The following is a 27,936-nucleotide window of genomic DNA, read 5'->3' as shown; positions in this document are numbered from 1 at the left end:
GCCATGTGAGACACACAGCTACAGGATGGAACACATCCTGGATACACAGAGTGGTACATACTGCATGGTAGATGTTGTGTATCTATTGTTTATGTGCAATTTTAGCAAAATGATTGGATTCAATGGAATGCTACTTTAAATACAAGATTGTGCTTGATTGGCTATCCAACCATGACAATCAGACCAATCAGAGAGCAGCTTGTTTTGTTCAGCTTTTTTTTTCCGTATACATTTATGCCTTGTATATGCTTTGACTCGAGTAAATGGTTGAGGTGATATACTGTCTGAATATGCTTTGCACCCACTGAGAGTATTAACAGAGAAAGCAATAACGTTTGGGCATTGTTTTGGTTTTAATAACCTGGTGGATATTATGGATTGTAAACGGTTGATCTACACATGCAGAAGAACTACAAGGCTGAGACAATAATATGACTTGGGTTTTACCAATAATAATAATATTTTATTGACACAACACTAAAGCAGAAAGCAGTAAAAAAAATAAGACATACAAAATACAACTAGGAACTATAAAGCTACAAAACAACGGTCATGAATTATTCATAAATAGTGATGTCATTTAAATTGGCCAATCAGCAATGGTTTTATAAACTTAGACCTGTAATAGTTCAGACCAATAGAGTACTTGTCTGATTTTTGTTTATTTTCTACCGAAAACTTTACAAACATTATATCAAAAGACCATGCAAAATGTTTAGCGAACATTTGCATGACATAAGTTTGGCACTATATGTAAGAAGTTATATAATTGGTTTATTTCTTCAAAAATAGAAATAATCTGCTTTGTTGGTCATTGCTATTCAAAAATCTGCATAACTTTGTAGAATGGTGCAGTATAGCCCCCACAAGAGATTGTGTCGAATGATAATGGTTCCCACAAACCTGAATCTATACCATATAAACGGATTACCAAATTTTAAATGTGGGTGCTTAAAAAAATATTTTGTGTGCTAATATTTTATTCACACATTTTTCCTTTTTTTTCTTCACTCACAGAATATTATGTTCACAAAATCAGAAAGCAAAATGGAATTTGTATTTAATGTACCATCCTATCAGCCCCATATAGATAACTCCACAGAAAAAAGTATATATAAAAACACATTGTGTCTGAATCCAATATGACACTGTGGGGAATTCATTATTGTTTTTATAACCACCATCTGAATTAATCTAATTTTCGTTAAAATGAATTTATATACTTGCGTGATTCAGTGAATATAGGTTTATCATGTGATAAAAAAAGCTATGACATCATAAAAATCTCTATGTCTGATAGTTGTGATGTATAACATGCACTAAAGGACAGTCCGTTGTCCTTTATTCCCTGAAGCAACATCCAAATATTGCTGTCTCTGGGATGTATTTACAAACTAGTCTAAACCACATACCTTGTATATACCCATAATTAAATCACAAAGATATACATATGCAAATAACCAGCATTAAAAAGTACAGTTTAATGATTAAAACTCTCACAGAATATTGCCATGGTAAACTTGAAATAGTGTTGATGTTTTCTATGTGAAAAGCAGAGCTAAAACAACTTAGTTGTCTTTCATATAAGAAATGCGCCCCATATATGGAAGTGCTGCTGCGTTGTTATTAAAATAGTAATAGTTTGATATCTCCATATAACTTTTTTTGAGGTACCGGCACAATATTGAATCAGTGGTATGGTTCTGAAAATCTCCTCCTGCTTAAAACAGCATAGTTTGATAGTTCAAATGCATAACTTGTGCACACTTCTCAAAAATGGGCTTATGATCGTATAAAATGCGGGTGTAGCTGTTTTCTACAAAACACTGAAAAATAAAAGAGAAGAGAAATTTGTAAATATACAGCATTTCCATACTAAATTTGTAGTGAATTAAGAGTATGCACACAACACATAACATGTCATTGTCAATATGAAGCAGCCTCATGTGTACTATAATGTGTGCTAAATCCTTATTTGAGAACACAAGCAACCTCTTGGCTGAGATAGCTCCACTGTTAGCAATGTACATTTCACAAACAATCTGTACCACAGGATACAAAATAAGACCTGTATGCAGAGTGAATTGAAGGCATGAATTTGATGTAGGGGATATCAAACATATGAACATGAACCAACAACACCCCTGTGAACTGGGTCCTTTAATAATTCGAAACTTAAGACAGTTGTATAATTTATATGCAACATAAACAACAAGTACACGCTACACGAGTAAGGTTTAAACAACGTACTTTATTCCACACACCTAAAAGATGGGCAGGAAATGCCTGACCCGTTACAAGGGGTAGTGGGGTACACGTTGTTTTGTTACACAAAAATATAACACTAGAAATATAATTCAGTAATAATATTGTAATATTTCCACACGGGAAAAGGGTAGTGGATTACGTTATACTATTACGAGGAAATGCCTAAATCGATAATGTAAATAATTGTCTAACATAGAATCTTGCATGCATGCATAAAACTAAGAGACAAACGTACATAAACAACGGACGCAAATAATATACTGGCGATCGGACACAGCCCTACCTACATACGGTTTCTTCAAAGTAGATGAAAACGGGTCTTTGCGTGATAACTGTGCATTTTCCAGCGAGTCTCTGCTAACGGTGGCGACGACGGTAATTACAAAACGCAGTCAGAAGCACTGTAGTCGTAGAATACACGCTGCACACTCAGTCGAGCACGATACCAATCAATTACAGAGTTTATCTGTCCAATATTCGTAACTTGTAGAAGGAGAGTGGTCCGGGTGGATTCCCTTGCACCGCAGTACACCTCCGTAGCCAGTAACATAAATTAGAAGGCACATCCAGTTCAGAACCAAAATCGGGAATGTCATTCACTGGCGAGTTTCCCCACTCGTTAACTGCAGTAGGCCGGAATTGGCCAATAGAATTATCTTTATGATGCACATTCCGTAGATCACAATACATTAATTTGTATGACAATACACAGTGTATTGTTCTAACGTTACTTGCAAACGCGTGATTAGTAGACACGTAAAAAATGATATACTGCCAGCAACGGCGAACCGACGTCCTCCAGAATAGATCACAAACTCCCATGATGCAATATTATTCAATGGCTTACTGTGGTACCTACAAGATCGGACATCCACATTTGATCACATGAACGTTCAGATCGGGTTCTATCAAAGTCCGCTTCCCTAGTGCTGACTAAAAGAAACATCTTGCCGCTCTATATTTAACAATTATCTATCGCCAAAAACAACATTGCCCATCTATCGCCGTAAGACAAACACAAAACGCCACCATCACGACATACAACATAATTTAATGTTTGACATTTGAGATAAAGTGACTGCAAATTTTTGTGAAAAATAAATGCTAAAATTATTATGCCCATTTCTCTCATAATTACAATATAAAGGCAAACCATGTGACTAAACCAAAATATTTTTCAAAATTAGAAAATTGAAGATATCACAAAATGAACAAATCTGAGTGAGGTCCACCTGAGGTACCTATAAGTATAATATCAAAGCAATCAGACTTGGTATATACAAATTTTCTAATTTCTAAGGGTTAACCAATTTAAATCAAGGGAGGTTGACATAAATATCCCACCCACCCCACTTTTGGGCCCTCATCTATTTATAGCAGGATTTCCCTCTCAAAGAACAGAAAGCAGAAAAAAAAATTATTTTATTTTATTCTCTCCAGACTTGCACAGATTGATATTTATAATTTCCCTTTAACCACAGAAAATATGAAACAGACTTGAGCAGAAATGCAGACATGAGTAGAAACTAACAATATGTTTCATGGAATTGTAAAGTATTAACAAAGAACAAAAACCTTGCAAAATTATTTCAACACCCAAACTTGTCAGATTTCATCGTAATATTTTTATTATTTGGAAACTTGTATAAGGTGGAACACCTGATTTTTGTTTAAAAATTATTTTTTATTTTCTCCAGCAATTCAACCACCTGTCAGGAAATGATCACACTCACACGTTTTCAATGCATCTCGATATTTTGTCTTTTTGACAAGAAATAAAACATAAATGTCAAAGTGAAAGAAATTTAGTTACAAACTAGAAATTTCTTATTTTGTTGCCTTTATACAAAATAACTCAGTAGACTATAAACTCAAGTTCAAATAGTACTGGTATGTGTGTTCACTGAATAAACAGTTCCTTATGGTCGTCTTCACGATATACATAGTTATCTTGAATAGGTGTCATAAATCTGACTCGATACAATCTACTGTTCCAAAAATGACATCTAAATTAGCATACATGTTCTTACAGTATGTTGGATAAGGCCAGGTAGGAACAAAATCTTTTGAAAATGAGGCCTGGAATGAAATTTTAAATTTTTGGCCTAAAATCTGTTTTTGCCTTTTTAGAAAGTCATGTTGATGTGTGCTATGTGGTTTTACTGTTTCAGCTGAGAATGTACATACTTGCAAACATCTCTCTCACCCTTGGGGTGAATATGAATCTATGGTTTCACCCCAAAATTTATACAATAAACTATTGGTACAGTAGAACATAACTTGAGCTATTGACCAAAGGTGGCTTGATAAAATCCATAATTTATAGCTATTATAATAGGTGATTTTTCATTCAACTGCGAGATCTCGCGGTATGCATAATAGACGCACGTCGAACGTCTGCCTCAAAAATCGAACGATTTGATTTTGAACTCGAATTTCTTTATTTCGTAGTTCACATCGACCGGCCGATCTATGACAGAAGAATATTGCTTCCGAATACCCTCACTGAATCGAAATTGTCTATCAGCAAATGTGTGGAGCACATTATTAAGCATGGAAATGCCCCCCCCCCCAATATTTTTGCGTTTGTCGAATCCCACGCGATGTTTGACGACACTACGACGCTATGACCTTTGTTTGTCCTGTTTTTACGTTCAATTTCACGCATAATGCAAGATTCTCGCAGTGAACGGAAAATGGTCTATTTCTGCTCTATATGTCAAAATCTGATCTGTACCATTTAGTGATTTTTAACTTGGACATCAAATTACACACCTAAAAATGTTATTTTGAAATGCAGCGAGGACAGTGAGTATATAGCATAGCGCTTTTTTTTTATTTTAACTTTTTTTCAAATAAGAATAAATTTTCAAATTAAATTTTATTTAAGTAAACAAGAAAAATAATTACTTTAATTGCATTACATTTTATACCTAGCTTTCATAAATGTATGTATACCTAAATGTAAATATTATACATTACATTGTCCAAAATTGGGTAATGCACTGAACATGTTGGATTACTATCAGCTGTCTTACTTTTTAACATCAGTAAACATAGCACTTTTTGAACTTTATAAGAAGTCATGTTTGATGCATTGTTTATATTTGGCATAGATATATTTTCTAAGTGATAATTTTGATTATATGTTATCACATCCCTGCCCTGTGATAGTATATTATTAGTTGTTACAGCTTTTGGTTTTGGTGACATATAAAGAAAATATATTGTGTTTCCAATGATTAAAATAAACTTTTGCAATAGCTTGGAAGTGTCAGTAAAACCTAAATATACCAAGTAGACTGAATTAGTTTGAATAAGTGATGAGAGCAATTTTGGTTAAAAAAATATCCAACACTAGCTAATGCTTTCCACAATTAATACTACATGTACTGTATTAATCTCAATGTCCCTTATAAAATAATATTTTAAAGTTTTTTCATTAGAAATGCCTGGGGAACCGAAATTTGGAATGTATTTTTGGTGGAGGAAAATACGCAATAACAGACAAGGGAGTGAGGAACTTTATTTCAAAGATATGCCAAATTTAAACATAACATATATAATAAATAATACTCTTTCTCTAAAGTCTTTGAATATGAGATGATTATAATGGAATATGGGGAAATGTAGAACAGAAACTAGAGCTGGTCTAGTTTGATCCCCGAAAAGTAGTCATGCTAGGAATAGTTAAACAACATTAATTAGAGGTCACTGTCGCTATACTTATTGATTTGAATGCAATAATAATAAACATAAAAGAATTATTTTTTGTGGAATTTTCTAAAATGCTGTAAAATGTTGATGCTACAAATGTTTTAAGAATATTGTTCCAAATTTTGGCACCTGAGTGAAATATTGTAAACTGCCCAGATGTAGTACTGGCATACTTTACATAAAGATGACGCTGTCTTGTAGTATAATCATGGTGATCTATAAATTGGAAATATTCAGATAGACAATGAGTTGAACAGTTGTATAGATTAAATAGATCGTGAATGAAAGACCCTATATACAGTTCGTGCAATTTATAGATATCAAGAATTTACAAATATGCAACTCATTTTAACTCATCCCATGTGCATTAATTGTTCAAAAATTCCAAATAATAGTGCAGTTGTATATCAGTTCTGGTAGACAAGTAAAAATGCCATTCAATGCAGTAAACAATGTATATTGCAAAAGATTTCAAAAAATTCTCTCCATTGAGACTGAAATCCTGGTCATTCTAATCAGCCCTCAGTCAGTATGACAGTGGCACTTACAGTGGTACACTATATACATAATAAACTGACAAAGACGTCTAAAATCATTTCCAAAACTATTTAATAAAGTCACATATGTAACAGCTCTTACCAAAATCTCTGAAATACTATTTAGTATTATATTTAGTATTATAGTATTATGCATCTCGTCAGGCATTACGTGGAACCATTTTGACCATAGAACAGTGAACAGAGATCAGAAATCAATTTGCATATTTAAATCCCAGAACAATGAAACTACAATTGTTTGCACACAATGGTACAGATCAGTACCCAAAACCACATTGTGGCTCTCCAACCAAAAATATCAAAGTGTGAGCCACACAGTGAGTGGCATTTAAAGACAAGTCACATGACTATTTTAATGCTGAATAATAACATCATACAGCTGTCAATATACTTCATTTGAATATAAAACGGAACAGGCCAATCAGTAACCAATACTTTCGTAATAGTGTCCTTGGCATAAAGAAACAATTGGAAATAAAGAAACTGATCTCAACCATAGAGGGCCTCAACCACAATAGAGTTGCATATTCTTAAGAATATAGTTTGATTATACATGTTGTATATACCAGTATGTGCACACAAAAAAAACTAGGCAGATTTGAAAAAAACAATGCACTTGTCACATTTTATTTTTATACTCATAACAACATACTACTACACTTGTCTACAGTTAAATACTTTATTTATGAGAAATAAAAGGCCAGATAGTGCAATTTTATTTTCAGGCAAAAAATATTCCAAATCTCCTTTGTTCTCTTGCTGTATAGATTTCTGTATGCACAATAATAAATATTTCACAGTATTTCAAATCTGGTTCTCATTATTAGCAGTTGAATGTCTTCAATTTTTTTACTTATTTCTATGTCTAAAAATGTTTTAGTTCACTTAAATTTTACACTACCAGTATTCCTTGAAAATTGCAATAGGTAGTTACAAAGAAATTGATATGATTCCCAAATTTGAAGATGATCAGATAAAAATTGTTTGTAATTGTAACCACATAAAGAAGACATTTTATGTGAAATATACACCAAGAGCACAAACTGGTTAATATAATATCCAAGTTTGTTATTGCAACCACAATATATAAAAGGTTTATTCAAGAAATGACAAAACAACAACAACAGAAATTTACCCCTCGTATACCATAAACTTCATATATAATCATATGGACATGGTAAAAATTAATACACTACAATCCCCAAAAAATAAACTCACAATAACATAATTCAGAACTGTTTCATGCATCAGAAAAATTATGCCCAGGACACACAAAAATTAAAACTTGAAAAGCAATCGACTTATTTAAGCCACACCCACCCCATTTCCTCTATCTATTTTCACTATGCGTTTCCTGTGTATCATCACCCTTTGGCTTTGATAAGAAATTTAACTGAGAGAATCTATACATACATTGTATAATGGTATATTACCACAGCAGCAGCATTGTCGGATCAAAGTTTGAACAGTAGAACATGCCTTAATTTTTTTCTCAGAAGACGCTCTGGTCATACATGCTACATGCAAAATAGCAAGTTGATTAGTTACAGCATTCATGAGAAACAAATGCCTCAAAATGTGGCCATCCAATATCCAAGAAATCCAAGATTGCAGCCAAACCAGATGACCGAGCTGCATTATTTTATTTTTCTTAAAAAGCTTTAGCCATACATGATATGTACATAATATCAACTTGATCATGAAGGCATTCATGATAAACAAAAACTCAAGAAGGCGGCCAGGCCAAATTTTCAAAAAGCCTGTCATGTCTTCATGAAATTCACAGTAGTGTTAATGATTTTAATAAGTATTAAAACAAGCAGCTTCTGGACTGAGATACATGAGATGCACATTTCAATAAAATAACTGAAGATATCATTAGTAACTGAACAAATCTAGAGAGGCCTACCTGTGGTACCTATCTATATATATATAATATTAAAGTAATGAGACTTGCGGTTTTCAACAAGAGGTCGAAAATTTCACTTTTTACCAAAAATTATCCATCAAAATTAGAGAATTGAAAATATCATCCCGGAATGAAGAATGTAAGAGACGTCAACCTGAGATACCTATATGTAAAAAAGCAAAGCAATCAGACTTGCGATTTTTAAAAAGAAGTCAAAAATATCACTTTTGACCCAAAATGACAAAAATATTCACCAATAAGAGAATTGAAGATATCACGAAATGAATAAATCTAAGATAGGTCCACCCAAGGTACATATACAGTAAGCATCAAAGTAATCAGACTTGTAGTTTTAAAAAAGAAGTCGGAAAAGCTGATGAAGACGACAACAGACAATCACTCACATGATACGTTCCGCTTGATAAAATCAGAGTTAATAGTATTTGATTACATTCCTTTGAAAAATTCAACCTTGTTGCTTGAAGACACAAAGTGTGGATGTGCAGTAGACCTTGATGTGTCCCCTGAGGAGCTTGTAAGTTTTCAGACAAAATATATAGAGCTACATGAAAATTGAGACAAATATTTGTTTTCTGTAATTGGTCGACACTTTTTGTTTTTTCTAGTATTTCAAGCCTGGTTGTAGTTTTACGAGACAGTTCTCATTTACGATACAGATTTCTATGAGCTGAAAACTATGTGTACATGTGATTATCACAGTGTTACACAGACCACCAAGAAACATGTCATGATAATTTCTGGCATTTTGGGAAGTTATAAATAAATGTATTGATATGAACCTGAGAATTGCTGTATTTCAGTAATACATGTATATGTCTGGTTTCACCTCATGGATTCCCATGCATTAACATTAGCGAGGGGGGGGGGTATGCACATATATATATATATATGAGGTATATATTGATCATTTCAAAAAAGTAAAACAATGTGCATCTGTATGGGTGGTCCCTTTGACTTTGTAACAAGTCTCAACAAAATCAGTCAAGCCATCTTTGAGAAATGACGATGGACACACAAGGACCGAATTTGACTGAATTTTGGCATTGAAAAATGGCCAGTCGGCCAAATTTGATCGAATCGGAAAATAAATTGATGTGCACATGTATGATTGACCTCTATGTCTTTGTACCAAGTTTCAAAAAAAATTGGTCCAGCCATCTCTGAGAAATCACTCTGGACGAACTGACGAAGGTGAAACTACAAGCCCTTCCCGGACTTTAGGGTGGCGGCTCATAACAAATGGATGGGTTAAATTAATGAAGCACAAACTTTTCTTTTCATGGCAAAAGAGAGTACTATATAATTCCTGAAACTTTAGATGCGAATGATTCATCATAATTACATAAAAAAAATAATTAATTGTCATGTTCCTCAAATAATAATACATGTACTGTATTAATCTCAATGTCCCTTATAGAATAATAAAATGTGAATTGTATAAAAGTTTCTAAAACTAATATAGCTACATATCCAAGTCAAATTTGGCAAGAAAAATACTAGCCAATTAATACTACATGCACTGTATTAATCATGATGGCCCTTGTAGAATAATACAACATCAACTGTATAAAAGTTCCCAAATAATAGTGAAGTAAAAATAACACATCCTACCATGGATCTTTAGACTGAAGTTATACAGGGAAAGTCCAAAACACAAGACAAATGACTGACATTGATTGACAAAACAATCAACAAGAACAATAATGCACCACATGTGACACTTGCCATACTTCTTCCTGAGTCATAATCAAATGTTTTCTGTTTGAAACCTGAGTTCTACATCAGACAAGTGACATTGATGCCATCCAAGATCATCTTTGTAACAGTTTTTTTTAAAAGTCTGCATATGTCCTACATGCTCAGTGAATGAGTTGGAAAATGTATAAGCAGGAGAGAGTGGGATATTGCTATGAAGGTGTGGAAAATAGAATCAAATTCAAGGCACAGATCTAAGTAAGAAGCAGATTCTTTAGTCTAAAGGATCTGACTTCTCTGTACTGTTCGTTATTAACTAATTAAGTATAAAAATCAAATAAAGGAATAAATTGACTAGAACCACTTTAATTAAAAAATGCTTGATGGATAATGTTCTTAAAGACAAAAAAAGTTTGCAGGGATAAATAATGGAAAAAAATCCACAGACAAAATAAAAAAAATTGTTGTGACTTCCATCATTGGAAAAAAAAATACCACAAAAATAAGTGGAGGGAAAAAATATTTGCTCACGGTCAGTGCAAGATCAGGTGTACCTTTCCGTATGACACAGTGTTATGCTCCCACATTTTAAAAATAAAGCTCTAAAAAGATGTCTGGATGATTGTTTTCTGTACGTGAGGCACTATTTTTCAATGCCAATACTTTTTTAATTATTTGTATATGCTAATTTTTCACAAAATGACAATAAAATAGGCATTTTTGTGCCATTTTTCATGGTTATGCCGTTTCATTCAAAATAATGAATAAATTATGCTGCCATTTAAAAAAAAACAGAGGCTACATCATGAAATTTAAATTGTAATTGCCTTGTTGTTATATATTTTTTATTAATTTGCCTTCTTTCCTTTATTATAACTGTATATTACTACAAGAATGACAATTTATCTGAAACTGTCATTCGTTATGAAAATTAGTAATTTTGCACAAGAATGATTTCATCATGAAAAATGTGACATTTTAAATAACTCATGTGAATATTTCTGCCCTTTCTGTAATGATTATAAGTTTACTGATGTAGATGACTGACACATTTCCTTGAAGAATCAAGTTTAGAGTCCTGGTTGAGCTACAAAATGACATGTGTGATTGTCCCCCTGGATCATGTAGTCTCCGTAGTACCATGTCCATTGACAGTGCAAAAATGTCAGATATAAACTCTTCCCACATATCCATTACTACATCCTGCCTAGTCTCATAATACATCATAACCACATTCCATATATATTTTTTATGATAGGATGGAGCAAAATAAGGTGAAAAGTAGTCTCCGTAGTAGCTGTCATCCTTCAAATATACTGTACTATAGAATGTACAATGTATATTCTGGGCTACTTTTTTATTGCAACCTATTATTTTTAATGTACTTTTATATTTGAATATATAGTGATACATTCACAAGTTAAATTATGAATGGTTTACCCTTGTTCACTTACTGTACTAGCGAACCAATACCAACACGTTATCCTAGACACTGATTGTATTGTGCATTTGTGCCTTCTTTTCAGATAAACTTGATTTCCCAACAATTATAGTGTAGATCACTGGCTGGGACCCAGATATATAGCAATAACATCAGTATAAAATATATAAAATACATTGTATGGTAGTCATACAAGCTACTACGGAGACTACATAAATACAAGCAGCCTGTCGGCTGAGATAGCCTAGCTGTTAGCAATGCACATTTCAAATAAGAACTGAAGATATAGTATCAAAGCAATCAGACCTGTGGTTTTTAACAAGAAGTCGAAAATATCACTTTTTACCAAAAATGACAAAAATATTCATCAAAATTACAGAATTGAAGATATCATCATGAAATCTGTAAGAGGTCCACATAGAGTACCTATATATGTATTATCAAAGTAATAGGACTTGCGGTTTTTAACAAGAAGTCGAAAATATCACTTTTTACCAAAAATGAAAAAAAAAAATTCACCAAAAATAGAGAATTTGACATGAAATGAGAAAGAACCATCCAAAGTACTTGCATATCAAATTTGAAAACATTCTGACTTACGATTTCAAAAAAGAAGTTGAAATTGTAAAGTTGACGACAACGTCGATGGACAATCAATATATGAACAGAACCACTGTGTCGACTTTGTCGACAGCGAAGCTAATAAAAAAAATATTGACGTCACTGCAAAATGCAATTTAATTATTCTGAATGCCAAAAACATCCTAATTTAGCTGTTGCAGAATGAGTGGTGTTTGGAGTGTTGGTCTTGTGATTTACAAATTACATAGACAACTTATAAATTGTACACATTATGTGAAGCTACCATGAAGCAAGATTCAAAGACTGTAATGGTTTATTGCGATGGAGAAAAAACAAGAGACACCCATTTTGTTTATGTAGACAGGTCAACTTTCCAATGCAATCAACCCTATTCAGACGTAAAAAAATATAGTACAAGATGACATGCCATTCATAGGAGATGCTGAATTGTTCAAGTTATGAAAACATCGAGTTACAAAAAAGTCCATATTTTAGAAACCACAAACAAATTTTAAATCTGTTAAATTACAAGTTACATTTTTGGTTTTGTTCAACGTTCAAAATTTGTACAAGCAACATACAACATTGTCAGGGTTCTGCAGCTCAAAAAGAACGCTTGAGTGTGAGAGTTCATTGAGAGGAAAACAATTGCACAACAACAGTGTACATGGCTGAAGTAAGTAATATTTTAAACAAATATATAATATTTTCACCTTTCTAACATTGATACCTAGCGGATCTCAAAACATGAACCAATCAAATGTGATCACTGCACTACTATAGACAATGACTATCGACTTAAAAATATTTTTAACCATATTTGAATTTTGTGAAGTCAACAAGACTTCAGGAGGTCTGTATGCTTGATCAAATAAGCCCAACATCTCATAGCAGCCATTTGAAGATAGTTCAACTTCCAGTTTTGACCAATCAACATACTCAATTCAGGTTTGCAAAAGATGACATCAATGTTTACCAAATAAAAATATTATTAATCCAAACAGCAAACAAGGTGTGCAGGGCATAATTTCATAATTTGGTGTTAACTTCATGTACTTTATATGTGTTCTTGTTTAATTTTTACAAAACAAGTGTCACATATTCGGATATTTTGTACTTGTAGTCTCCGTAGTAGCTTAATACAATAACATTTAATCTCATTACAAGGGTTATTTTGAGAATTTTGCTGCAATTTAAAATCTGAAAGTATTCAACATCACTCTGTCATAACATATTTTTCCACAATGGATTTATAATGCAGGATTATGTTTGAACTTTTTCCAACACAATATAAAACTACCAGGTAGTTAACATCTACACGTGTTGATTTTTTCTTAAAATTGTTAATTTGCTTACATTTACATACATACAATTTCCATTAATTATCTTCATAAATGTGTAACTTAGCCACAAACAATTTGATAAACTTGTCAATTTAATGTTACAATTGAAATATATTGTCTTGTGATAATGTAGTCTCCGTAGTAGGTTAAATTTTCAACAAGACATGCAAAGTTGGCGCAAGTGTTGTCTGCTGTCAGTCATGATGCCTAACTAGTTATTCTCTCTGTTTTCATCATGTCTTAAAATGGTGCATTATGTCATGCTGTGAGTAAAATTTCAAAAAATCATTTTTTTTTTGGTCATTTTTTTTTCAAAATACATAATAACTTCAAATGTATCGAATAAAGAGAAAATGTTTTATATGAATACTCAAACCTGATTTTTTTGTTCAATGGTTTGAACTGAATACAATTTGCTTACATTATCTCATGTATGTAATGTATTTCTTTTAATAAAATAGTTATAATGTATGCGTGTGTAGTCTCCCTAGTACCACTTTTGAGTGTGGACTATCATCAACTAAATTCCAGATAAAAATAAAACTATACATGATCAACTCAAAAAAATTCACTACTATATAGCTGATATATGTTGCTACCAGATCCTATCCATATTTGCCTCAAATTCAGGGGGAAAAAATCACCTTCTGTGAAACACATTAGGTACACCTGATTTTGCACTGGCCATTAGTTTTTCTGCCCCCATAGTTTTCAATGGTCCAGCCTAATGTGTAACTTCAATTTAACATGTGACCTTGATTAAAATTTTTGGAATTTTTAATACCCAGTCTTCTTGGAGCCCTTCTGTGATAGTATACAAAAGAGATATTATTATTAGATAACTCCTTGGTTAAATGATCCAGCTTTGTATGGTTTTTATTGAGTTGGGTTTCCAGTACAAGCTAGGCAAGTCATTTATTTCTTCCTTGATAGAAATGTTTATATAATTCAGTTAGATTAGCAATCATTTTTATTTGCTAAAAGTTAAAAATAAAATACAAGCCAGATTGACAGAATTCCCATCAAATTGTTTCAACATTGTCTTTATGTGCTCAACATAAGACATAGCAAAGAATAAGTGAAAGTAAAGCAACTTGTGGTGTATGTCTATGTCATTGCACTAGGTGTAATTAATTAATGTCATGGTAATTAAATTATGTATGAGAAATGATGAATTGTTTCAGATTTGTGATTTGTTTTTGTTATATCAAGTCATTACTTATCATCATGTATCAAATTTAGTCTTTTTGTTGGCACAGATGTATCTCTTGGTATTCTATCTGTGTACTTATAAAGGTTAAACAGAGATGATCATCGCATTCAATGACATGTACACAATAAAATAGAAAATGGCCACCAATCTACCATATTTGGTTGAATCACACCCTATATGAATGATCATTATACCAACTTAAATCCAAAGTGACCCCATCGTCTCTGAGAAAAGTATGAGACACTCAAAAAATGCTAAGAAACAAAATTGGTAAAAAAACTATTTAATAAGTTATTGTACCAACAAGAAAAAGTTTCTGATGGAGTCAATGAGAACAGCTACAACAACAACAATGAGGACAGATATTTTCTGACATTATTGACTAATCTATTGACTAGTAGCTGACTATTCTACCTACCCTCACGTATTTCAATGTGCTGGGCCTCAAGTGTTTAAAGCAGAAATTCATCTCTCAAAGTACAGTTGGGCAAGGGATAACTCCACATGACCAATTCAATTTAATTTAATTTAATTTAATTTAATTTAATTTAATTTAATTTACAGTTGTGTCTCCTTCGGTCATGAATGGGTTAATTTACTGAAACAATAGAACTGAAATACATAGCCATAGAACATTGCACAGAAAAAGAAAATGCAGACATGAGCAGAAACTAATTATTATTATTATTTCAACACCACAACCTTCAAAACTATATTATAGTTTACATAACTATATCATATTTCATTGTAATATTTCTATTTCCGGTTGACCAGCAGATATGTTTTTTTGCTCTAGCAATTCAACCACCCTCCAGAAAATGATCACACTCAAATGCTTTCAAACCACTTTGATATTTTTTCTATTTACAAGAAATAAACAAGACATAAATGTCACAGTCCCAGTTTTTGAAAACCAAATTATGGCCTTTAATCATGAGTAACTAAATAAAAGTGAATTATATTTGATTGTCTCATTAACGCCCAAGAAATGATACAGAGACAGGTATTGGAAGAAAAAGTCAGGGGGGATGACCTCATGTGACCCAGATCATGAATGACCCAGAACATGACAATGACAATGTGGTGCTTGAGTGAGGCAGCCGCCTGTGGGGACTCGTATGCATAGGTGTCACTGAGGCCTTATCTCCCTTGGTGTTTTGGTCATATTTAACTCATCTCAGGACAAGGGTGATGCATTACTCAAACCAAACTGTGAATCCCTGGTGACAAACCCCACACAGACTGTATTCATTGTAACGTAGAGGAACAATTGAAGACAACTGCAGAGCTGATAGAGTTGTCGAGTATGTGAGTTTAAAACTTGAAATGACATGGACTGCATGGAAACAGGAAATGAATGATTGGTGTATCAAAGGAAATGCTAACAATGCATACATCTAATTGGTAAATGAGAATGACACAAGGGATGAAGCCAGAGATAGGCTGAGGATGTGGACATAAGTCAAGGGTCATTACTGATGTATATATGTGTAATGAGGCAAACATAAAAAAATGAAATAACACGAATAAGAAACCAGGTCAAATTGGTAACAATGACAAGAGACATCGCTGAGTGATGGATGCTTATTTCCAGATGTTAACACTCATTAAAGACAGTGTATTCAACTATGACATTAGAAAAATAAGCTGCATTCATATAGAGTCACTCAGTACACATGTACAACTGGTTGTGAATGCAGTGTATTCAAATACTGAGATGCAAATACTAGCATTAGAGGAGAAACCTACATAGACATTGAATCTGATCACAAGAAATATTTACATCATTGAAAATAAAAGCTGCATTCATATAGAGTCACTCAGTACACATGTAGAACTGGTTGTGAATGCAGTGTATTCAAATACTAAGATGCAAATACTAGCATTAGAGGAGAAACCTGTTTGTGAAAAGGATGATGACCAAATGTTGGCTTTTGGTTTGATTTGGGCAAAACTGGTCACCAGCCAGCCAAAGGTGAACCAAGCAAAACAAATTGATGTGCATATGTATTCTATTATGACTTGCCTTTGTACCAACACAGAACAAAATTGGTCAAGAAATATTTGAGAAATGATGGCAAGTGGACAATTTCACGCACAGAACCCACAACATAAGTATTCATCTTGGACAACATCCAACAGGAAATAAAGACAAGAAAAACATAATTGCATTCCCATAATAAACCTACCAACCCATATTTTTGGTGAAACTCAAACTTTTATTTTATGCAAATGAGACTATTTGTATTTTATTTTTATGCAAGTTGGCCACACAAAATATTTTTAGTTCACTTGATGTAATGGAAGACTAGAAGGGGACAGTAATAAATGCATGATTGTTATAGAAATAACCTGTTAGATGGTATTATATTGAGGGAAAATAAACTGAAATAAATACCCTATTTGCCTACTCAATATTTTGTTTGCCTATTACAAGAAACACAATTTTTTTCCATGTCAAAATCAGTAATTATGTTTGCATTTAAATTGTTCCGTGTTTTCAGGTTTTATTGATTTTTCCATTCTGAAATTACCTCCATGCAGGTCCAGTCATTCCCAAAGACTAATATACTAAGACTGTATTTCCTTGTTTACGGATAGTAGCACTTGTGCTTTTAATGTAAATTACAGAGGTGTTCCATGGTCAAAATAAAGTTATATTTTAATGATTCATTATACACTAAATTTAATTTTTGGTTTATATATGGGGTTCTATGCAAGATGGAAGTGAAAGTATTACTGTCATCATAACAGTGGATTTATTATTTATTGTCATGTTCTAGTCAATTAATAAATCATAGGAAGCAAAGACAAGTACAAAAAAAAACATTTTTGCAAGTGAAATATGGCTAATTTGCATAAATTAAAATATCAACACCCATATTTCCTAAGTTTACAAAAAAAATTATCCTAATTTTTAAAAAAATACTAGGATATCCAGGGTTTTTAAATACAAATGTTTTCAGTTCTGATGGTTTTTCCTAAACATAAACATTTAATCTGCCCAACATACAATTAAAATTGAAATGCACTGCATGACAACCATAACCCTTTAGCTAAGACAGAATATTTGAATACTCACAACTGTGAATTCATTTTGAACACTGCACGAGGAGGATACTGTGACATTGTTCTCAAAGATATATCTTACACATGTGTAAGGACAGCTTGCAAGAAATTTGATTGGTGGTGACATACTGTCTGTGAATGAAATTAAAAATAATTTTAAGATTGATAAACAAATAATTTTATTATTACAGCAGAACCACTGTAGCACAGAGCCCCGCCACCACCACATGCACTAAAACAAATGTTTTGCTTCCCAACCAAGCTAAACAATATTTGCAATTTCACTAAATTCCTTGCCACAAATTCAAATACAAGACATTAATTACAATCTCACTAATTACAATCTCACAACAATCTCACTCACTGTTAATTATATAACTGGTTAATAAGGTGGAGGCAAAAAATTGATTTATCCCCTTCAAAAATAATACACTGTCACTCTCACAAAATGTAGTAGAATAATTAAAGAATCTTTATATTTAATTTTAAAGTGGGGTTAGAGGCACAAAATGAACTGTTCCCCACTATGGGATCTAGCGATGCATAATATCATCATGCCAGTGAAAACAGTTTTACCCAATCAACCAGAAAAAACAATAATGAGCACACAACGGTCAACAATTAATTACCTCTGGAAATGTATTATGACAAGATATTTTCCACCTCTCATGGTAAGCAGGCGCAACAACAATTTCTTGAATTCGAAAAAAAACAAGTGTGTCACCATAAAACAATTCAATTGACACAAAATGTTCTCTTACCACAAGAATATACAATAGGTATCAAATTTAGCTCAAAATAAACCCGAGGTCCAAGTACCGTTGAAGTTTGATCACATGTGATAAGCTTACCAGATAACGGAGCTCCATTACCAGATCGACTTTTAAATGCACACCGACATGACACACTTTGGATACAGAATAAGTGTAGAGACTTCAAGGAAGCGACGGTGACCACCATGTAATCAGCGAGCAGGCACACACATAAACTTTCTGGCAGAGTCAATCGACGACTGCGGCATAATCCATAATCCAGTTTTCCGCGAACTCATTGTAACTTTCAGAATCTCCTTCTCGCTTCCTTTCTATATGATTCTGAGTGGTGTTACTCGGGTACCTACAAGTTCACAATACACCAACAGCAGATTCAAATTATGCGACATTACAGCAATATAAGTCAACAGCAATGCCATGCTGCCATGCAGACACTCATCGCTCACTCTCACTTGTAAAATGACATGCGTAAACATGTTGTGCGCCATCTATGGCCACTCAATCAGTTCATTTTGTTTAAATCTGAATGCCATTATCATCCCTGTGATAATTTTGGCTGCGAAACTTACTGTGCACAATTTGGTTGAAATTGCTGAATATAAATATATACATTACACATAGGCTGAACTCTCACAACAATTATATTTGATTTGCAGAGACAGATGGAAATCATGTTATTGTAAACTAATTTGGCAACATAGAATGAATAATAATGATGCTTAAACAGTAAATGAACCTAGAAGTCTCAAACACATGAAATTTCCAATAGTAAATAAAACAGACAAGCTGTACATGCACAGAATCACGCTTTTTTGGAATTTATCAATTTTTTAGCAAAATATATTGCAGTTCTTTAACATAAATTTTTCAGAGAATACTTTTCATTCAACAAGTGTTTTTCAAATGAATCACTCAAACACAACTTGAAGATACCCTGGATGTTGACCTTTGCAAATACCGTAATAGGTTTTGGAGTAATTTATTGTCGTCAAAATGCACACAAGCTGTAATATGATTCAATATTTAGATTAGGACTTTAATACTTACCTAAGTTTGTAAATTTCCGATGCAGGCAGGAAAGAATTTTCACCAATGAATCCATCTGAAGTCGTCCACTTAGAGCAAACACGCCATAATTGGTGATTCAATGAAAATTGTAGATACAGGGCACACCACGAAAAAAGGTGTATTTTGTAAAGTTTTTGAATGTCATTCCCTGTTTGCACTTTTCCATTGGTAACACGTTATGCTACCGGGGGTATTATTATTATTTAGGATATGTTATTTTAATAGTGACCAACATTTTGTTTAAAAAAAATCAACTGTGAAATATTAAAAAAAGATTAGTTTGGGCTAACTAATTTAGAATAAAAAGGTGAAATTAAAAGCTGTTCAATTAACCCGCCCTCTGGCTAGAAAAAATCTCAACTGGTCTATGATTTATTCCCACTCATGGCTGTAAGAAGTATGAATCTGTTAAAAGAAGTTGGCATAAATTGTTAGCTTAAAGACCCATGTCTAGCAGCCTGGCTGTAAATTAATCCCTTAGTTTTGGTTGTTTCCATAAGAATCCTGATAGTCTATTATAGTTATGCATTTAATTTTGGAAATCAAATTACATTGAAGACAGTGCACTTCTTGTCGAGCAAATTTCATTGACGTATATGTGAATAGCTATGGTGTAATTCACTACAGCTACCGGGTAGTGGTCATCTTGACCTCACCTGGACGCCTGACACAGCAACTGTTGGAAAACATCCTACAATGGCGCTGGTGTGGTAGTGTGGTAGACTGCTTGCAAAACTCTTTCAATTTAATTCTATTTGATGAATATTTTTGGCAATTAACTTCCATGGATAATTTTCAGATTCACAACTTTTTTTAATTCATCAAAATTTGTTTTTATTTATTTAATTTTTTTTATATGTAGTTACGAAATAGCTTCTCTTCCCCAATAAATCTGGTACATGCATGTGAGTTGATACACTACACTGGTACCAGCAACATACTCACTTTATTGACAGCATTCACATTGGCACCTTTAGCTAATAACAATTCAACCATAGGTGTGTGTCCATTCCATGCAGCTCTATGTAATGGAGTGTCCTGGATCTGGAAAAGAATGAAAACATTACTTTGATCAGTATAATGTAATCTATGATGGAATACCCTGGGATAAAATATTAAGAATTTTAGCAATGTTAATTGACTGGATACACTGATAAAATAATGTTGAATACAAAAAATAATGGTAAATATTAAAGAAGACCAAAAAACAAAAAAATGCACACAGGTGAAAGAGTGTTATTTTGTTCACCTCCTTTAATGACTCATAAAATAAAAAAAAACAAGCAAAGAAAAACAACAAAACTAAAAAGCATATTAAAGTAGAAAAAAATAATGAAAAAATAAATTAGATTGCTTTTCAGATTTGTTTTGGTAAAAATTTGGTTTTACTAATGCATGTACATGATCTTATTTTGAGGTAGCTGACTTTATTTTCAGTTTTTCTTCTCTTGTTTTTGTTCTCTATGTATTTTTCTATTTGTATTATATAACATATTTTAGTTTTTCATTATATTTTGCTAAATCTGGGAGTGATAACTGCTGATAAAGTTTCTTTTCGTTCTCCTGTGTAAAGATCACATGTTAAAAAAAATATATTCTTCGTCCCCTATGGCGTTCTTCTCACAAAATAGACATTTTCTGTCAGGTATATCTGTGTTGTTATATCTCCTGGTCTCTATATGTAGTCTGTGAGCACTAATCGTTAATTTTGTCATTTTTGACATGTGATGGGTATTTATTTACTATCGGGTTGTGCAAGTAGTTTTCAAAGCCAGAGTTCTCTGTTAGTGCCCAATTTATTTTTGTAATTTTCCCCCTTTGTTATCATTGTCATTTTTTATCATTAGTTTACAATTTTTTTTTTAGTTTTTCTGACATTATTTTATCTATAATTACACTGTACACGTTTTGTATTATTTCTTCATGCCACAAATTGTCTATATCTAGATCTTTAAGTATACGTTTTAAACTGGAAACCCAGTTATAGATGCCAGTGTTGTCAGTTCTAAGCCAAGACTGTATGCTTCATATACCAAAGAATTTCAGGCATTTTGTTTATTCTAGACCAGTATTAGATCATCTGTTTTATACCTGCTGTAATTAATGGGTAGCTTCATAATTCTAAAAAAACATTGGTCGTTTTGCTGTTAACTTTGAGTAGGTATTTGCAATATTTCCAGTGTAATTGTTCCATTGATTACATGATATTCATATCAAACATTTTAAGGTGTGTCTTTATTCTTCATTTTGAAGCATGCTTTCATAGCTCTATTTTTAAGATCTTCTTATGCCAAGTCAAATTTACCATTTGTTTTCAATCTGAATCTAAGATAAGTGTCGGTTGACACTCTTTCTAATTCTACACCATCTATGTGAAAATTTGGTTTTTTAACGTGTTTGTCGATTTTGTTGAATACCATTGTTTTTTTTATTTATTTTTTGCAGTAAATTTGAAGACTACTTAGTGCATTCTGCAAACCTGAATTGCTTTCTAGATAGTAGAATTAAGTCATCTTCATATAGTAAACATGGCAGTGTATTATTTCACAAAGATGGCGGGTTATTCCCCCCTCCTCCTGATTATATGTTCTTTAATAACATTGGTATCTATTTTAAATAGCAGTGGGCTTAGGCCTTTTCTCTGCATTATGCCTCTTTCTACTAGAAATATTTTTCTTATAAAGCCATTTTTATGTTTTTATGAATGCAAGTGAATTTTGGTATATACTATTAATTGAGTAATATGAGTAGTAGTCAAGATTTGAAATTTAGAACTCAATACATATATCATTTGAAACAAAAACTACTGTCGGCAAACCCCCACTATTGAAAAAAATTTCCTGAGTTCATTTTTTCACCAAAATTGGAATGCTTGTTTGTGGCAACGGACAATGACAACTCTAATATATATCAATTCTGTCATAAGTCGTGTCCTCACCAGAAACAATACAATCCATGTTTAATAACTAGCTCAGTTTTCACAACAACTGCCTTTCAGCAATATGAAGTATGAAAACGTTATTATTGAGTTTTATTGTTGAAACCATAGATATGTTTTGATGTTGATAATTTTTATATATTTATTGATGTATGCGATTTGTTCATATATAATGAGTAATTCCAAGTTATGTGTTTAATATAGAATGTTATACATAATTATTCCACTCAAGTTTGTATAGAAATCTATCAAAAACATTCCATCCTGCTTTTCTGGCTGAAATTCCATGATTAGTTTAGTACGCAGTCACTGATAGGTTGATCTCAGTCTGCACGGAAAACTGTGTAGGTCAGTTTTTCATCTATTTTATATTAACGTTTGTGCTTTTTTGATATTGTACAAGTCACTGTAATTACCAGAAGTTTAAACTTTTAAATTCGTTTGAGGTGTTTTGAACAGCAATAAATGTAGTTTATGTCGAACAACTGATTCGTGAGTTTTCAAGTTCAAGAACCCAACCACAAGTTTTAACAAAATAAATTAATTTATCAGAACATATGCAGAAAAGCTACTCTACTAGAGCACATTTTCCAAACAATAACAGCTTTTTATTTAAAGGGCAGTGGTCCTTGCACCGTATCCTATTCGATATAACTCACAGCGATGTATACAACACGTTTAAAATACATTGTTTTTTACATGAAATTAGAACACATACGACAATCACCGCCATAGGAGGTGCTCGAGTATACACTGCATAGTCATAACAAACTGAACCAGGCATAAAATTACCGGTACTCCTGGTACTAGGCCACACATGCAAGAATGAAATCTAACTTGTCATTTCATAGGTAACATACCATAACAATGAATTGGCAAACAAGTAGATAAAGTCCAGTCTGACAAAATTCACAGCAAGGTATTTATAATACAAGTCATTGTCAATGACAAGTTTCTGTCCAGTTTTTAGTGACTGTTTTAGTGCCAAATAATTATTTACACTAAATGTGACATGATTCAAAGTGGGGCCAGTTTATTTGACATGTGTGATTCCTTCTTTTATTCTGTCCATACCATTCATCTGATTCTGAAACATGAAATTGATTTTGAAATATGATTCCGAACTGAAGCACGGACAGATGGATGCACAGACAGATGGACGAACTGTCGGTCGGAAGACATGTATCCTAACATGTATAATTTATGTACCAAATTTGAATGAAAACTGACAAAGCATGTCCAAACTACAACATTTTCAAAAGACAAGATAGCTGACAGTCGGCCATTTTGAATCAAATCGCTAAACCACTGCGTGTGCAAATGTCCTACAAAAAGTACTAGGCACATGCAAAGAATAAACGGAATCGGTCCAAAGGATTCTGAAATATGGCTCCGGACGGAGGCCGAATTATAAGTCCCCGTTTTCGGACTTCGTCCGAACGGGAACTAAAAATCTTCCAAATGTATTTTGTATCAGACTGCTATGCTATATAGTTCGAAAACGATACAGCAGAAACTATTGCAAGACGTTTTGCCCCAATAGTACCAATTTTAGCATTTTTGTGGTCATAATTCAACCAGTAGTCGTTTAGCAACCAAGCACAACTGCATTACTACAATTTTGGTAAATGATAGCAAGCGACATAACAGTCAAAATAGCTCCTGCTGTCCTACAAGAACATTGTGGTAGCCAAGTCGAGCAATGCATCCATAAGATATCTTGAAAAACTACCAACTCAATTTGTAACAAATTATCAAAGCAATTGAGTTGTGGTTTTATAGTAAAAAATAGTGGTTTTACAAAAAATGACAAAAATAGAGAATTGAAGATACCGTCATGAAATGAACACAGAAATCCACCCAAGGTACCAACATACCATGTATCAAAGCAATTGAGCTGGTAGTTTTCAAGAATTAGGAAATGCAATTGTTGACTCACGGCGATCGAATTTTGAGAGGGGTAGTCAGACCAGGGATTTTTTTTTAATATTAGTACTCATTCCCTTTATTTATGTATTTCAAACTTTTTCATAAATTGTCACCTGTGGGATCCATTCATGATTTTTATTTTAGGTTGAATAAATATTTTTGATATAATATCCATATCCTAAAATACAGCCAAAATCTAGGTGACAATGTACTTTAACTGAATGAGCTGATTATATTGCTGTTCTATTGACAGTGATATTTACATATTCACAAAACCAGTGCAATTCATGTCAGATGAACTTTGACTCCTCCATATTCTTATTAAGCTACTAAATTTTACTGTAACACAAAATCCATCCAATGATACCACATTAGTCCACACAGCTGGTACCAAATCTGTCAAAAATTGGACATGGATTCATGGATTAATTGTTTATACAATGTCATACAAAGGTGTGGCCTTTATGCTTAATTTATTTCATGATGCAAAATTCATATGCACTAATGAATGGAACTAATGGTATATTTTAATGTAATTTTATAAAAAAAAAAATTTAATTTGTCATCTCCCTTCTAAAATCTAATGGTCCATCCATAATCATGTTAGTTCAATCATGAGACATGGCGGCATTTCCTGTTACATTATATGCCAGTCAATGTGACCTAGTTCCCAACATTATGCCAGGTGAGGAGGTATGGGAGCAATAACGATATTTTTATATTTGTTCAATATGTTCCACTTGTGGCAGAGCTTATGAATGTTAGCAGTGTGTTTCCCAAACTGTCTGAATAAAAAAATCTAATATACATTTTTTGGACTCTAATGGGAGGACCATTATGAACTCTGGGGATGACAGAATTGAAATAAAAAAAATGAAAATAACAGAAAAAAATCTGCATTTCTATTTCGTAGAAAAAAATTTATAAAAGATTAGAATTCATTAGTGAAAAAATAAAATTAGCACAAAACTAAGTTAAGGAAAAAATATATTGCATAGTTTTTTTTCTGCCATGCCCCCCCCCCAGAGTTTCTGATGGTTCACCCCCAAGTACCGTGTTCTTCAGAGCCAGACGAACATTATTGCAGAGATTATGAATATTATGAGAGATAACAGCTCAAAAAGAACGCTTAACTTTGCCACCATGTGCAGTCTGTAGTCACTGCAAGACAGCATGGCAACCAACGATGGTTCCCACAAACCTGAATCTACAATAAGGAATTACCAATTTGAAACTTAGGGGGGTTACAAACTTTTGTGCATACTAATATTTTATTCCTACATTTCCCCCATTCTTTCACTTTAGTAGGCAGTAAAATTTGAACATATTTTTCTCTTTATCCACATAAATGCTGTGTGTACAAAATCAGGAAGTAAAAGTGGAATTTGTAGTTTACAGATAACCCATGCACAGAAAAAGTATATTAATTTTGAAATTTACTGAGATGTATGTTATGAAATTACACATATGTTTTATTAAAGTCCCTGGCATAATCACGACCACCCCCACCTAATACAAAGTACCAAACATGGAATAGGATATCACATGTAGACTTGATGAGATAACAGTTAGCAATATATTCACATTCAGAAACAGACAATGCAGACCAATGCTTGGTAAAAAAAATGAGCATCTGTTGAATGCTTGTGACAACACCAAGACACGTCATTTTTTTTTAAATTCTAAACAAATTTGAGTAATTCATCTACTAACTTGACTCTCAAAACAGGTGTTTCTCAGAACCACAAGCTCTAGTCAAGAGTCATGGGTCTAATTTATGTAAATTAAGTAATAAATGTGCACATATTTCAACTGAGATCCAACAGGTGGGCTATCCCAGTCTCACATATGCTGCTTAACCCAGAGCAAAGTTTCATGAAAATCTGATGTGGTTCCTGAGGTATCAGTGTAAAATGTGGAAATTGACCGATTATTATGCAAATTAGGTAATTAATATGCACATAGGTCAACCCAAAACCGAGGTCTTCAAGTAATCCTGGAGCATCTATGTAAATAATTTCATTAAAATTTGATGAGCGATTCTGATTATAACCATGGTACAGACGCACACAAATAAAGTACTGCACACTGCCAAGTATTAGGTCATAACAGATCTCTCAGACAGGGGATTGAATCTTACCCACTGCACACATCCCCCATCCCATTCATGTTATTTAAACGATAAAGAAGGATATATGGTGGCAAGATAATGTGGGAGAAGAAGTCAAACACATTATTGCATCTAGAACCATCTTCAAATCCAATATGACGCTGTGCGAGATTCAGAAACAAACCAAGATTAGTTTGGGCTAACTAATTTAGAATAAAAAGGTGAAAGTAAAAGCTGTTCAATTAACCTGCCCTCTGGCTAGAAAAAATCTCAACTGGTCTATGATTTATTCCCACTCATGGCTGTAAGAAGTATGAATCTGTTAAAAGAAGTGAGCATAAATTGTTAGCTTAAAGACCCATGTCTAGTAGCCTGGCTGTAAATTAATCCCTTAGTTTTGGTTGTTTCCATAAGATTCCTGATAGTCTATTATAGTTATGCATTTAATTTTGGAAATCAAATTACATTGAAGACAGTGCACGTCTTCTCGAGCAAATTTCATTGACTTATATGTGAATAGCTATGGTGTAATTCACTACAGCTACCAGGTAGTGGTCATTTTGACCTCACCTGGACGCCTGACACAGCAACTGTTGGAAAACATCCTACAATGGCGCTGGTGTGGTAGTGTGGTAGACTGCTTGCAAAACTCTTTCAATTTAATTCTATTTGATGAATATTTTTGGCAATTAACTTCCATGGATAATTTTCAGATTCACAACTTTTTTTAATTCATCAAAATTTGTTTTTATTTATTTAATTTTTTTTATATGTAATTACGAAATAGCTTCTCTTCCCCAATAAATCTGGTACATGCATGTGAGTTGATACACTACACTGGTACCAGCAACATACTCACATTATTGACAGCATTCACATTGGCACCTTTAGCTAATAACAATTCAACCATAGGTGTGTGTCCTTCTGATGCAGCATCATGTAATGGAGTGTTCTGGTACTGGAAAAGAAATGAAAACATTACTTTGATCAGTATAATGTAATCTATGATGGAATACCCTGGGATAAAATATTAAGAATTTTAGTGATGTTAACTGACTGGATACACTGATAAAATAATGTTGAATACAAAAAAAAGGTAAATATTAAAGAAGACCAAAAAACAACAAAATGCACACAGGTGAAAGAGTGTTATTTTGTTCTCCTCCTTTAATGACTCATAAAATAAAAAAAAACAAGCAAAGAAAAACAACAAAACTAAAAAGCATATTAAAGTAGAAAAAAATAATGAAAAAATAAATTAGATTGCTTTTCAGATTTGTTTTGGTAAAAATTTGGTTTTACT

At 32.9% G+C, this 27,936-nt stretch overlaps 2 protein-coding genes across 3 annotated transcripts in view; both read right to left on the bottom strand.

Moving 5' to 3' along the window:
• Nucleotides 1-27,936, bottom strand: part of LOC102800992 (death-associated protein kinase 1-like) — an 84,726-nt gene that overhangs the window by 27,666 nt on the left and 29,124 nt on the right. The window contains exons 3-4 of the mRNA XM_085494507.1: nt 27,493-27,591; nt 20,602-20,700 (exon numbers count right to left, since the gene is read on the bottom strand). Coding sequence (XP_085350633.1) covers nt 20,602-20,700; nt 27,493-27,543 — 150 coding nt within the window. The 5' untranslated portion in view covers nt 27,544-27,591. The remainder of the gene's footprint in view (nt 1-20,601; nt 20,701-27,492; nt 27,592-27,936) is intronic.
• Nucleotides 437-20,574, bottom strand: LOC144354720 (uncharacterized). Of its 2 annotated transcripts, XM_085494509.1 has the most exons (4): nt 19,636-20,574; nt 18,667-18,931; nt 17,829-17,947; nt 437-1,826 (listed from the first exon to the last, which is right to left on the bottom strand). In XM_085494509.1, the coding sequence occupies exons 2-4, from the start codon at nt 18,773-18,775 to the stop codon at nt 1,722-1,724; spliced, it is 333 nt and encodes a 110-aa protein (XP_085350635.1). In that variant the 5' UTR covers nt 18,776-18,931; nt 19,636-20,574; the 3' UTR covers nt 437-1,721. The 2 variants fall into 2 exon arrangements, with proteins under 2 accessions (XP_085350635.1, XP_085350634.1); XM_085494508.1 differs by lacking the exon at nt 19,636-20,574 and having other exon boundaries at nt 18,667-19,625.

This window comes from Saccoglossus kowalevskii, chromosome 20 (genome assembly GCF_978046115.1).
Source record: "Saccoglossus kowalevskii chromosome 20, keSacKowa6.1, whole genome shotgun sequence".
Taxonomy (NCBI): Eukaryota; Metazoa; Hemichordata; class Enteropneusta; family Harrimaniidae; genus Saccoglossus; species Saccoglossus kowalevskii.
Note: the sequence above shows the minus strand (reverse complement) of the source record. Positions and strands in the feature narration are given on the sequence as shown.

Excerpts from the sequence above, each read along its gene's own strand:
- LOC144354720 (XM_085494509.1), bottom strand. The coding sequence starts at position 18,775 with ATGGTGGTCACCGTCGCTTCCTTGAAGTCTCTACACTTATTCTGTATC. Across the intron at positions 17,948-18,666 it reads TAATGGAGCTCCGTTATCTG|ACAGTATGTCACCACCAATC; the intron begins GTAAGCTTATCA and ends TTTCATTCACAG. Across the intron at positions 1,827-17,828 it reads TTCAAAATGAATTCACAGTT|TGTTTTGTAGAAAACAGCTA; the intron begins GTGAGTATTCAA and ends TTTATTTTTCAG.